We start from the raw sequence: 14,980 nt of genomic DNA, 5'->3' as shown, positions 1-14,980 counted from the left end.
AATGGCCGACGCTCGGGAGGAGTTAAGGAGAGGCCTTACAAGTCCGGAGAAACCTCCAGGAAGCAACGATCCCTCTAAGGTACGTGCCGGGAACGACATTAAAAATCCTTTTATTGTTTCTCACTTTGTCCTGTGCATATACCTTGGAGATAACCACCTGGAGGCTCCGAGGGAAAAAGGCCTTCTCCTGTCGAAGCCAGGGCGCCTAGAAGTCGACTTCCGCATGATGGCAGCCGACGAGGGACACGGTAGCAAACCCGTGCATTCTGGGAAGGAGGAGCTCCAGCCCTGCTGTTTGCACCTTCGAGCCCGGGAACGGACTTGGTCTTTCCGAAGCGGGAAGGGGGAGGCGAGCGAGGCATCGCTCAACCCACAAGAAGGTAAGGAGGGTCGGGAAGTTGCTGATCGGGATGTTGCAAAAATATTAAAGACAGACCGCAGTTCGCCGAAGAAGGCAACTCGACCCTCTGAGAACTCCAAGTCCCAGAAGCCTCTGCGAGACCCGTCAGAGCACGTGCCTGAAGCGGGCGTGCTCATTGGCTCCCGGCCGGCAGAGAAGACAGACAAGGAAGTAAGTCTTATGCCGGTCGAAATAAATAATTATATAAACTTGCGGGAGCTCGAAAAACTAATCGAGCCTGTAGCGAGTGTTTTACAGGTCCTGACGACCATTGAAAAGATCGCCGGGGATTTGGGAGCGCAGCCAGAGAGCCGTTGGAGAAGGTGAGGGCCTACGTGCGCGCGATTTGGTGGGAGCCTCCCGTAATGAATGATGCGCGATACAGGTAAGCGAGACCCGTGATCGCATATAATAGAGGGACGCGGTGTGATCCGGGCCCGCATTTAATAAGTAGCGGTGCCAATACACGCGCACCCTACAAGAGAGGCGGTACGTTAACCGAGTGGTCAGCGGAAGGGCTAATCGATCCGGGCAGCTAGACAGTGCTGATTCCCGGAGCGAGACGGCCCTTAAGACGCCACCACCGGTAATTTGTAAATCAAGAGGGGTGCAGACAGTAAAGGGGCTCTCTTCTTGTAATAGAGAGACCCAGACTGTATATAAGCCCCAGATTAAACAGGAAGGCTCTAAGATTAAACCGAGGTCTCCTGACAAGAAAGAAAAAGAGACAGAAATAGAGAAAGCACCGTTAGAGGCGGCAGGGGTTTCTCACCCAGCAAAAGGGGCGGACCTAACATTTCCTTATTGTTTTCAGTCCCGTAGGGGGAGAATACCAGGAGGACAGAGGCAGTGTTACGGGTGCCGAAGGTTGGGCCATATTTGGCGGAACTGTCCTTGGAGAGAGGGGGACAAGATGTCGATTTGGAATAATATTCCCCCTAGGTTCTCCAGGGACCAAGATGTTCGTATTAATCAAGGCTCAAACAGGACGTCCTCTTGGAAGAAGACTTCCCTCTCGGGGCAGGCCGCTCCAAATAATAATTCGTCGCTGGGGGGGGGGAATACTGTGAAGGATGGCCGGCCATTTATCCCGGCCAATACCCCAAGCCGCCAGGTGGAGCCCTCCTTGCAGCGTGGAGGTCCCCAGAAGACCAGCAGGGCATCATGGACAATGGAGTTTTTATGCAAAGCCCTGCTGGATGCCGTGGGGGCCACAGGAGGGAGCTGCAGGGAGGACCGAGGGCTTCTTCGTGCCCTGTGACCCGGAGGTTCGTCATAGGAAGAGCGACGGACTTCCGGGTTGAAGAAAAGGACTATTTACCCTGACCCGGAAGGAATAAGGACTTGTGGACTGTTGGGCAGAAACACCTCTGGACAGGGAGTATATAAGGGCTATGGGAACTCCCAGACAACGAGCTGAGCTGGGTGGAAGGGTGGCAACGCGTCTGGGAGCTGGAGGATTGGTTTATTTGAGAATTGTTGATTTATATGAGTATTGTGGTGGAGAGTGTGCTTTGTGCACTGTGGAAGAAAAATAAAGTCAACATTTGGACTTTTACCTGGTGTCTGGAGTCGTGGACAGGGGTTCAAGGGAGCGAGAGCGCCCCCTATCGTTCACAAGGTGCATAAATGTGGGCACCCCAACAGAGATATTACATCAATACTTAGTTGAGCCTCCTTTTGCAAATATAACAGCCTCTGGACGCCTCCTATATATAGCCTTTGATGAGTGTTTGGATTCTGGATGGAGGTATTTTTGACCATTCTTCCATACAAAATCACTCCAGTTCAGTTAAATTTGATGGCTGCTGAGCATAGACAGCCTGCTTCAAATCATCCCATAGATTTTCGATGATATTCAAGTCAGGGGACTGTGACAGAGATTCCAGAACATTATACTTCTCCCTCTGCATGAATGCCTTTGTTGATTTCGAACTGTGTCTTGCGTCATTGTCTTGTTGGAATATCCAATCCCTGCGTAACTTCAACTTTGTGACTGATGCTTCAACATTCTCCTGAAGAATTTGTTGATATTGGGTTGAAATTATCCAAACTCTTGAATTTAACAAGGGCTCCAGTCCCTGAACTAGCTACACAGCCGCACAGCATGATGGAACCTCCACCAAATTTGACAGTAGGTAGCAGGTGTTTTTCTTTGAATGCGGTGTTCTTCTTCCGCCATGCAAAGTGCTTCTTGTTATGACCAAATAACTCCATTTTTGTCTCATCAGTCCAAAGCACTTTGTTCCAAAATGAATCTTGTCTTAATGAGCATTTGCATACAACAAGCACTCTGTTTGTGGTGTGAGTGCAAAAAGGGCTTCTTTCTCATCACCCTGCCATGCAGATGTTCTTTGTGCAAATTGCGCTGAACTGTAGAATGATGTACAGATACACCATCTGCAGCAAGATGTTCTTGCAGGTCTTTGGAGGTGATCTGTGGGTTGTCTGTAACCATTCTCACAATCCTGCACATATGCCGCTCCTGTATTTTTCTTGGCCTGCCAGACCTGGGTTTAACAGCAATTGTGCCTGTGGCCTTCCATTTCCTGATTACATTCCCTACAGTTGAAACTGGCAGTTTAAACCTCTGAGATAGCTTTTTGTAGCCTTCCCCTAAACCATGATACTGAACAATTTTTGTTTTCAGATGTTTTGAGAGTTGCTTTGAGGAGGATAGAGGAGAGTCAAAGGGAAGCACTTGCAATTGACCACCTTAAATACCTTTTCTCATGATTGGACACACCTGTCTATAGGGTGGTCCAGATCTAATTATGCAATTGTCATTATGCTATAACTTATTAAGTTTATTACATAGAAAATCACCCGAACAATCCCAGACCATCGAGAAGTGTGTGAACTGACGACATGAAGAATCGTCTTTGTGCTGAACTGGAATGGTCCCCACATAAATCAAAGTCATCCAGACGATCTGGATCTGCATAATTAGATCTGGACCACCCTGTATGAAGTTCAAGGCTTAACAAGCTAATCCAACCAATTTGGTGCTCAAGTAACCAGTATTAAGCATTTACATGCATTCAAACCAGCAAAATTACAAGGGTACTCAAATTTTTGGACAGCCAGTTTTTCACATTTTATTTAATTTCATACAACTAAATATTGCATCACTAAAAATCTTTGTTCAGAAAACACCCCAGTACTCAGATGTTCCTAGGAAATTAAAGGCATACCAATGTTATCTTTTTCGTTGAAAGTAGAGTAAATTATTATGTAGCTGTCATGACACAACTTTTTATGGAGGCCACAGCTTGGATTAGGGAATTCTTCTGACTTGTAAGACTGACTTGTAAGAGGCAGAACCTGACAAACATCAGACTCTCCAATTGCTGTGCATTATACTTTACTCTCCTTTTTTTGAGGATGGCAGCAAGATACTTCATAAATAGTCTGCAACAGTGTACTATCCTAGCCCCGAATTTAAATTTGAACAAAGGAAAGCAAAACTGCAAGGTAAATTAGAATCTGCCATGGGTCTCTCAGCTCATGTATACTCTTGCAGGTTAAGTGATATGTTTTCCAGACCAGTTGCAGAAAATCATAGATCTTTTGAATCATTGGAAGATGATTGACTGTTTAATATGTCCAGTTCCAGTCTGTGCAGTAAACCATGAAATGAAAATTCTCCTGTATCTCCCTCTTAGGAATGCACCTATTTAACCGGATGCAGAAATGTTAACACTGGCTCCTTGAAATGTCTTCTCGAAATGAACAAATTTTACATTACAACCAATTAGCCTTATCTGCATTATTAAATATAAATTATATGATGTTTAGTATTCTGTAAATATGACAAAGTTTAGCCACATACTTTAGATGAGATGTAAAAAATCAAGGCACGGACTCCCTGTAGCCATAAATGATTTCCAAAAAAATATGATGTACCCCGATGTTCTAGCTAAATTACTCATCATAGCCTTGTCAATTCTGGCATCCCAATCAACCCCTGCCTCTAATTGTCTAATGGTCTCACTCACCACTTCATCACCTGATAGCTAAAGTGTGGTGAGATACTGGTGCAAAATGGCTGCCGTATGCCATTTAGGAGAATGCTGCATATTGGTGGTGGTTTAAATGGCTCCCCATTGTTTGTGTAAAGTGCTCAAGTGTCAAGAAAAGTACTGTATACATATAATTATATATATCTGTGCTCTTCCCTGTCTTAATTACTAATTTGAATATTTTCCCCTATTTCCTTATTAGTAAAGAAGTTCTTTCCCCATTCCTATTAATTTATGCACCTGTCTAAACGCTGGCAGATGTTATCCACTCCTCCAAAAACATTTCCCCAATTCATATTGATAATTCCTCTCACAAGTTCTGCTGTATGCCTAAAACATGTCCTTAACATTTTTAAAGAATTTAAAAACACTTCCTGGTTATACAATTAATTGGATTAAATTTTCTCCTTTTCCTTTTAATCCTGTCCATCATCCCATATCGATACCTGGGTTTGGACATCTCCCTCCAACACCTGCTTCCCTCCAGAACCTAATAGCTGCCTTAAACAGCTGTGTGCTTTGTATTTTGCAGCTTCTTTTTCAACTCTTTATTAACTCACTAAACTATTTTTTTTTATTTCCTACTAATCCTCAATGTTAGTATATGCCAGTCCTCGTTTTTCTGGTTTCCTCCAGCCCAACGACATGCAGGTTAGGTGCATTGGCGATCCTAAATTGTCCCTAGTGTGTGCTTGGTGTTTGGGGGTGTGTGCCCTGTGGTGGACTGACGCCCTGCCTGGGGTTTGTTCCAGTCTTTTTTCTGCTCCAATTTAAGGGTCACCACAGTGGACCACCCGTTTTCATCTATCCCTGTCTTTAACATCATTTTCTGCCACACAGACTGCCTTCATATCCTCCCTCATCACATCCATAAAGCTCCTCTTTGGACTTCCTTATCTCCTCTTGCCTGGCAGTCACATCCTCAACATTATTTTCCGAATGTACCCCTCATTTCACCTCTGCATGTGCCCAAACCATCTCAATGTTGACTGTCTCACTTTGCCACCAAACTGTCATAACATCATAACATGTTCACATCTTATCCCAGGCCATGCTTGTTTGACTTTGCCACATCTACTCAATGCGCTATCAAAATTAAAATAGTTTGGGCCTTTACATCCCCACTTTTTCAAAAGACTGAAAATTGTATTATATTATAGTAACTTGACCTTAGTGGAACAACCACCTCTATACCCTAAATTCTATCCTGATTATTACAAAATACTAAATCTAGACAGGCTTTCCCCAGCATTGGTGCTTTAACATACTGTGTTAAACAACAGTCACAGATAATATCTAAAAAAAAATTTTTGCTCCAATATTTGCAAGGTTAGACCAGCTAAAATTTAGTTACTTAACACAAGAATCTCTGAAGCCTACGAAAAAACTCATAATCCCGGCCCACCTTAAATCCCTTCGCACCTCTCCATCAGCATCTTTTGTTTTGTAAATGTGTCGATCAGCACAAGCAGCAAGCAGACTGCTGTCCCATCCCCCCTACAACAATCTATGTAAGTACAGGATGATATGAAATGTGAGAAATGCAAGAAATGTTGAACACATACCAGAAATTTTGACATGATGTGTATAATGTGTGAAGATTGAAGTCCAAATATCAAATAAACACTTTCACAAAAAGTACACGTATAACAAAACAAATGTGCTTTTATTCAAGAAACCAAAAAAAAAAAAAAACGGGTTAGGGTATGAGGCTGACACTAACCGCTTTGGTGGTACAGTGGTAAGACCTGCTCATTTTTTTTTTTTTTTGCCCTTTATTCTATGTGTGTAACAATCTTTTTTCTTTATTCTTGTGTGGACTATTTGCTTTGAATTTTCACTAAATCTTTTAAAACAAACGTTTGGACTGAGAGATTTCTTTCAGCATGCTTTTGACCGGGGCTTGATCCTGTCTTACTCACCAACAGCTACAAATGACATTTCGAAAATGTGTGATGCACTTATTAAATGACTAGCGCACTATCAATTCATAACGGAACAAAAAATCATTTTAGCTTATAAAATCAAAGAGAGACATTTACGACAAAAAACATATTTAATGAGGCAGATGACTCTGGAGGAAACATTTTAAAAAGCCATCCAGAAGAATGCCTCCTCGTCCCTAAGGCACCCACTGTGATAGGCTGTAACACTTTTTATATAGGTTAGTTATAAAAAGTGCACTTACCTGCAAGGGAGGTGAGAAGGCTTTGGGTACAAACAACTTTGGTGGTGGTATTGAGGCACACCACGGGTGGAAACATTGTTGGCACATTTGATGTGGGTGAGGTGGCCTATCATTCACGTTAATACATGAATGGTGTTACTTCAGGACATACCAGTGAAGGACGTCTGTTTGGCCGCATAAGTTATGGCGAGATAACCGGCAGAAAATAAAAGCACATAAGGTGGGAATGCAGAGCAGTCCCGAAGGAAGAGAAAGATAAAAAAAAAACACTTTCACAAAAGGTTCAAGGACAATACAACAGCATCAGTGGCGTAGCGGTAAGATTTGCTGACTAGTAATCAAGAGTCCCCGGTTCGATCCCCACTGCCTCCTATATTTCCTGTTTTCAGTAGTGAGCTGCTCTTATTATTAATATTATACAGTACACACATACATTTGGTTTGTGTCTGTAACAGACCGTGTACATTTATAGTACTGTACTTGTAAAAGTTACCATTTATTTTTTTTTCACTTCACTTCACGATCACAATGCATACTACCGCCCTGGGGATCTGACGCTGTTAGTTTTTATTTGAAAGTGGGAGTAACTGTAGATGTGAGTGGTGTTGTGAGGCAATGGAACTGGACATTCTGTGATCTGGAGGGATAAAAGCTGACACACAAACGCTGGTGAATCTGCGTTTCTTCGTATCTCACCATCATTTTATTTTTTTTTATTCAGTTTTATTGAGTGTTCCTGCTCACGTAGAATTAGTATGCAACTTATGGTTTATGCAACTTATAGTTAGAGCGTGATTGAGAGAATAAAACTGAAAAAAGCTAACTTTTACAAGTACCATAAATTTATAACCAATGTCCCATATATTTGTCAATAGACTGGAAAAATGTTGTCTGGTCTGATGAGGCTTGGTACATTCACACAATGAGCTACCATATGTTTGCCTGAAAATGAAGCAGAAGTGTTACTTGAGTAACAAGTGCTTTTTAATTAAGCAACTGAATTGAAACAAAAACCTGCAGCCACTGCGGCCCTCCAGAAAAGACTTTGGCCACCCCAGTCTAGTATGTATTTTTACACATTTTTGAACATGTTAAGAACCACTATTTACAAATTTTGTACTTTTGGAGCATTGGAGAAGCTGAATATGATTCTGACACAGTTACTGTTTGCAGATTATTGCAGCTGAGTGTGTGCTGAAAATAATAATAAAGATATATAACAATTTTGCAGGGCTGGCTTAAGGGTACACTGTGGCCAAGGCTGACTGTTTTGCAACTGCCAAAAAGAACAGCATTCCTGTTTTACATCCGCATGACAGAATCTGTAAATTAAATAGCTGGGGGGGTGGAGGCTATGCTTAGAACATTTTGGTATTATTATTATTATTATTAGAAAAGTTGATGACATTCGCACAAATGTCAGAGCATGGATAAATCAACAAAGTTCTTCATTTTAACCTAATGTCTCCAGAGGACTGATCATATTGTTGGACCTCCCTAATGTTAAAGTTTACCCTTAAATTACTAAAAGTACTGGAAGTAATAATTGGGCAATGTGTGGACTATATGTGAAATAATGATGGGTGCTTAAACATGCAGATTTAACAAAGTGCTTGAAACATTTTTGCAAGACTACAGTAAATAACTACTACTACTACTACTACTGAAAATAACACAACAGGCAAGCAAACAAACCAGTAATTTGATTTTTCAATACTGAATATCATATTCTCAAAACCATGTAATTCAGCATTGGGGTTATTGGAGCCTAATATAATTATTTACAAATCTATTTTTTCTACTAGGCACACAGGCAGATTAAGGTATTTTCCTTAGGACACATATTGATTGAGACAAAGACTAAAATAAATGGATATTGTTTTATATTTAAGGACAAAAATAATTAAATAAATATCAAGCTCACCTTTGGGTGCTATATCATAATCCACAGCAACAACAACAACACCACTGGAAACAAGTGGGACTGCCAAGAAGCCAGACTCTTCTTTGCTGCATACAGACAAAAAACATTAAAAGTGAAAGTTGATTTTTAGTTTTCTCTGCTATGTGACCCATCAGTGATTGTACTCTGTATTTCTTGCCATTTTCACATTTTGAGATGTTCATGAAATTACTCCTCTAAGAGCCAAATGTCTTAAGATAATGTTTATTGTAATTTCACATAAGTTTTGCTTAATTTGAATAGAACACAGCTTTCTCATAGATCCACCGTAAGCTAAAACATTAACGGAAATGCCCTTAATGTTCAACTATATATCTGTCTGACAAGGCGTGATCTCAGATTGAAGTTAGACAGCTAGAAAGAAACATGAACTGCTAGACAGAAAGGTGTAAAGCCACATAGTTTCTGACTGTTAACGTTCTGTGTGTATGGTCCTAGTGTATGTGATAACACATACAGTAGAAACTTTAAGAAATACATTCGAGACACTTAAGCCTTAAAGGGAACATCATAGACAAGAAGTTCTTTTTTTCTTATTTATTCTGTGTATTATTACATTTCTTTTTGATTTTTGTGTGAACTGTTTGCTTTGAATTTAACAATTTTTTTTTAAAGTGAAGACACTTGGACTGTGTTTTACATAAGATATACTGATTGCTGAAGCCTTTCTGGTAGCTGTTTTTGAACTAATTAAGCTATTTGGAAACCCTCAACAAACACAGCTACAACTACTGTTTCAAACAATAAGGTTATTCATTGATTATTTTCGTTACCACTTATTCTTACACTTACCGGTACACGGTTAAGATGCTATCGGGGGGCACACACACATACAGTATCCACACTCACAAAAACATACTGAGGTAGTGTAACATAGTTTATAGTATATACAGTAAAAGACTAATGTCTACTCATCCTTATTGAAATGTCCGCATTTCTAAATGTAACTGAAGACAAATCATTTCACTTTTTTAAATTTAAAAAGAACTTGTATCCAGTAACCAAGTGCAAAACAAATGTATTAATTTAGTAAAACATAATTAAAAATAAGAAGCTTTCGATTCTGTTATTGCATAACTGTGCAAATCCTTTAATGTAGTACTCCTTCAAAGTACATTTTCTGTAAACAACATAAAGTCTGTTTTCATAGTGTGTTCTTGACAAAAACTAATAGATGAAATTTAGATAATATTTGTTCAGTCTTCATTTAACAACTGATTAATGCTTCTTGACATTGAAAACAATCAAAGTGTTAAAACTACACAACAAAGTCAAAAGTTTGTGGACACCTGACAGTTACACTAAATAATGCCAAAAGAATGTTTATGAGGTCAGGTATTAATGTTGGATGAGAAGATGTGTATCACATTCAGTATTCCAATGTATTTCAAAGGAGTTCAATAGGGATAAGGTTAGGGCTCTGTTCAGACAACTCAAGGTCCTCCACACCAGACTCATCACATTATGTCTTTATGGACTGGACTGTGTCCATTGCAGCAAAGACATGCTTGAACAAAAAACAGCCTTTACCAAACTGTTGCCCCAAAGTTGGAAATGCACAATTGTCTAAAATATCTTTGTAATGTGTAGTATTAACAGCATTTCTCACTGAAACCAAGGGGAGTAGAAGAGAATTTAACTGTCAAGGTTAAGCCCTACAAACAAATATTGATTTATGACCTTTAAATCACCCCCCCTTAGGGGGAGACATCTGTCATGATTTAAAACTCTTCTTAGCAGACAACTGCCATGATTTATGAATCATTGAAACATCCACACCCCCACCTGCCTCCACCCATGAGGAACATCTTCCTCTCTAAATACCTATAAATGGAAAGCTGTAGGGTGTCACTACACCCATCTGAAGCATACAAAGAAAGACTATTATTTTTTCACTTTGGGCGGACCGTTTTAGTGATATCGCTGCGACTTCCGAATCACAAACAATGGAAGGACTTGCAAACACTTCGATGAAAACAAATCTGTTTCCTAGTATGACTGAGCATCGGAACCACCAATTTGTTTCAGTTTAGTATGATTCTAATTGTACTTTGAGACAAGGAGAAGTAAAAAGAAATGCTCTGGGACATCTCACAGTGGTAATTTCCAAGTAAGAGTCTAACCTTCCTGAATTTCTCCAGTTTTGATGTCACTACACTGGTTACCTGTGTCATTCAGAATTGACTTTAAAATACTGCTTATGGTTTACAAAGCCATAATTTCACTCCATCTTATATATCGGAATGTCTGATATCTTATATTCCAAATCGTAACCTTAGATCCTCAAATGAGTGTCTGCTTAGAATTCCACAAGCTATCCTTAAAAGAAGTGGTGAGGCGGCCTTCTCCTGTTATGCACCTAAAATCTGGAATAGCCTGCCAATAGGAATTCGCCAGGCTGATACAGTAGAGCACTTTAAAACACTGCTGAAAACACATTACTTTAACATGGCCTTCTCATAACTTCATTTTAATGTAATCCTGATACTCTGTATATTCAATTTATTATCATAACTATTCATGGTGGCTCTAAAATCCGTACTAACCCCTACTCTCTCTTCTGTTTCTTTTCCCGGTTTTCTGTGATGGTGACCTACGCCACCACCACCATATAATCAAAGCACCATGATGTTCCTACACTGATGGATTAAAAGCCAGAAGTCTACATGACCATCATCATCAAGTCCTTCCGTGAGAACCCTAAATACAGAGAGGACTGTTTCATTTATGTTAGGTAGAATGCCCAGAGGGGCTGGCAATCTCGTGGTCTGGAACCCCTGCAGATTTTATTTTTTTTCTCTCCAGCCATCTGGAGTTGGTTTTTTTTTTAATGTACTCCCTGGCCATCGGACCTTACTCTTATTCTATGTTAATTTGTGTCGTCTTATTTTAATTCTTACTTTGTCTTTTTTTTCTCTTTTCTTCATCATGTAAAGCACTTTACGCTACATTATTTTTATGAAAATGTGCTATATAAATAAATGTTGCTGTTGTTGTTGTTGTTGAATGTAAAGAGTATATCGAAGCAATATATGGGAAGACAACTGTAAAAATGAGATTGAAATTACCTTTTCCATTAAAGACTGGGCTTTTACGAAATCTCTTATTTTAAAAATTGATGAGGCTATTAATAAAGGAAAACTGCCTAACCAAATGAAATGAATTAAAAGTGGAATCTATGTTTTCTGGGAAGGATATTTGTGTATTCAGTGACTCCAGCTTGAAGGAGGAAGAAGAAAACTGGGAAACACCACCCCTTAGTAAGTTGACATAAATACATTGGACTTTTTCAGAGCGTTCACAATGTCTTCAGCCTACTACAGTTGAAAGGAGCCCAACTTTATTATCTGCTGAGTTTGTGGTCAAGTTTCATATTTTTATCTTCTGAGCTATTAAGATAATGCATTTTTCCTTTGGTAATATCACAAGACCAAACTGGATTTACAGTATTAAAGGCAGACACTTAGCTTCCAATCTCCAATATCTTTTTAATGTAATTTTGTTCACCCACAAAGTCAAACACCCCGGAGATATTATTATTGTTAGATGCAGAAAAAACATTTCATATGGTCGAATGGAACTACCTCTTCATTACACTGGACAAATTTGGGTTTGGCCCGAAAATTTGTGTATGGTTCAAACTACTGTATACCAATCCAGAAGCTTCAGTTTGTATTAACAGTATTAATTCAGATTATTTTAATTACTCTAGAATGTGGTACAAGACAAGGATGTCCCTTGTCACCACTGCTCGTTGCAATCGCCATTGAACCACTGGCAGCTCGCTGTCAAAATGGTAATGAGATAAAGGGGATTAACAGTGGACTTGAAAAAAAATTTCTCTATATGGAGATGATATGGTACTATATATATACTGTATCAGACCCACAAAATACTGTGCCTGCAGTCTCAACAGCACTATTTCAAAAGATTTCAGGTCTCAGAATTAATTTGAATAAAAGTGTGCTCTTTCCAGTAAACTTTCAAGCACACAACATTAGATAGATAGATAAATAGATCGATATTTAGATTAGACACCTTCCCTTTTATCATCACAGATCAGTTTAAATATCTAGGGGTAAACAACACAAGTAAACATAAAGCTCTTTATCAACAAAATTTTGCTGTCTGTATGGAAAAAATTAAGCAAGACTTGCATAGATGGTCAACCCTTCATCTCCCTTTAGCTGGAAGAATCAACATTGTTAAGATGAATATCCTTCCTAAGATTCTCTTTTTATTTGAAAACATTCCAATATACATCAGTAAATCTTTTTTTAAGAAATTAGATTCAACCATAACCTCATATTTTTGGAACTGAAAACATCCACGTATCCAAAGAGCAACCCATTAAAGACCTAAGGCAGAAGGCGGCATGGCTCTACCTAACCTTCAATTTTATTACTGGGCCGCAAACATACATGGTATAAAAACCTGGACACTGACACAAATAGATGAACAGACATAGGCTTGGTCCGCAATAGAAATAAAATCCTGCAGTACCTCTTTACATTCCTTGCTTTGCACCCCAATAAATACAAGTTATCGCCAATATACTAACAACCCAATTGTGCTTCACTCACTCAAAATATGGAACCAATGTAGGAACTATTTTACAGTCCCTCCATTTCAAAGATCCAAGAGTAGAGTAGGAAAAGAATTTCTCACTCAATTTCACAAAAAAAGACTGGAAAGAAGCAATGCACAGAATTCACTTGGGCTCCATATGCGCAAAGCATATAATTATTCAACTTAAAAATTATATATTGAGCACATCTCTCTCGTTTAAAATGGTCCAAAATGTTTCCTGCAATCAAGTTCCGGTTTCACTGGGCCACATGTTTTGGGCCTGCACCAAATTAACATCATTCTAGACCAAAATCTTTAAATGCCTTTCAGACAACCTTGGTGTCACAATTTCTCCTAATCCATTAACAGCTGTGTTTGGTGTACTCCCAGATGGACTTAAAGTGGAGAAGGACAAACTGTAATTGCCTTCACTATATTACTGGCACGTAGACTTATCTTGCTCAACTGGAAGAATCCTACCTCACCTCTTTTAAGTCAGTGGGTAACTGATGTTATATATTATCTAAAATTGGAAAAAATCAAATTCTCACTTAGAGATCTATACGAAAACGTTTTCAGAACCTACTAGGATCTAATCTTATTATCTGCTGAGTTTGTGGTCAAGTTTCATATTTTTGGTTAAGTTTCATATTTCTATTTGAAATTCTATTTGAAATCAAACAAATCACCAGGCCCAGATAACATTTATCCTCGTGTACTTAAGGAGGCTAGTGAGTACATATATAAACCCTTGACACGTATTTTTAGGAAGTCACTGTGCACTGGAGAGATTCCAAAGGACTGGAAAATGGCAAATATCATCCCATTATATAAAAAGGGTGATAGGGCAGATCCAAGCAACTATAGGCCAGTAAGCTTAACATGCATCACAGGAAAATTAATGGAAGGAATTATTAAGGATAAGATTGAGCACTGATGAGTCACTTTGTCTTTGTGGACCTGAGAGCTGAGATCCACTCTGTCAAGACAAGCTCTGTGCCACTGACAGAGCTCAAACTGAGAAGCAGGTATTACTTCAAGAAGGGGATATAAGCATCTAAACAAAATGTAATGGACATGTTTTTATAAATGATCAATAAAGTATCTCTGATTTTTAATAATTTGTTTTGAAATGGTTAATAAAATACTTTTGATTTTTTTTTTAAACTATCAAGGATGCAGGGTTACATGAAGAGAAGCTTTAGGAGAAAAGACTCAGAGCACTTGAGGTTTCAGGGCAAAAAATTAAAAATTAAAGATCAATAGGTATTCGATTGGTTACCTGGTCCGTATTATTAAACAATTCATAAACTGGCCAGAATACATTTTAAGAGAAATAAGGTTCAGGTATACAATATAGACTCTCAATGGCAAATGGATTTACTACTTCATCTTCACCTTTTCTCACTTACATATGGGGTTGATGTTCTTGATCAACCTTATCCAAACAGCTTGGTCCTGTACCTTCTTGCCAGTCAAGCCCTTTTCCTTCATATCTTTTACTTTATCCACCCAATTTCATTTTGGACTCCCACACTTTCTCTTCCCTGTACTTCACCCAATTCCTCTTTTGCCCACATATTCGTTGTCTCTCCTCACCATATGTCCATACCCCATAACAACATCAACCTACTTACCTATACGTACTTACATTTCTTCCTCACTTTTGTTGTACCTTTGATTGTCTTATTTCTTTTTGTTTTACTAACTCCATATATCCAATTTAACATTCTCACTTCTGCCATATCTAACGTCTTCTCCTGCGCTCACTTTACTGCCTATGTCTCAGCTCCATACATCATTGCTTTTCTAATCACTGTTTTAAAAACCTTACCTTT

General features: G+C 39.1%; 1 protein-coding gene across 2 annotated transcripts in view; it reads right to left on the bottom strand.

Annotated features, from left to right (window-relative positions):
• afmid (arylformamidase) overlaps positions 1 to 14,980 on the bottom strand; it is a 137,135-nt gene that overhangs the window by 59,132 nt on the left and 63,023 nt on the right. For both annotated transcript variants that reach the window (XM_039739499.1, XM_039739500.1), the window contains exon 7: positions 8,535 to 8,620. In XM_039739499.1, coding sequence (XP_039595433.1) covers positions 8,535 to 8,620 — 86 coding nt within the window. The remainder of the gene's footprint in view (positions 1 to 8,534; positions 8,621 to 14,980) is intronic.

Source organism: Polypterus senegalus, chromosome 17 (genome assembly GCF_016835505.1).
Source record: "Polypterus senegalus isolate Bchr_013 chromosome 17, ASM1683550v1, whole genome shotgun sequence".
NCBI classification, from domain to species: Eukaryota; Metazoa; Chordata; class Cladistia; order Polypteriformes; family Polypteridae; genus Polypterus; species Polypterus senegalus.
Note: the sequence above shows the minus strand (reverse complement) of the source record. Positions and strands in the feature narration are given on the sequence as shown.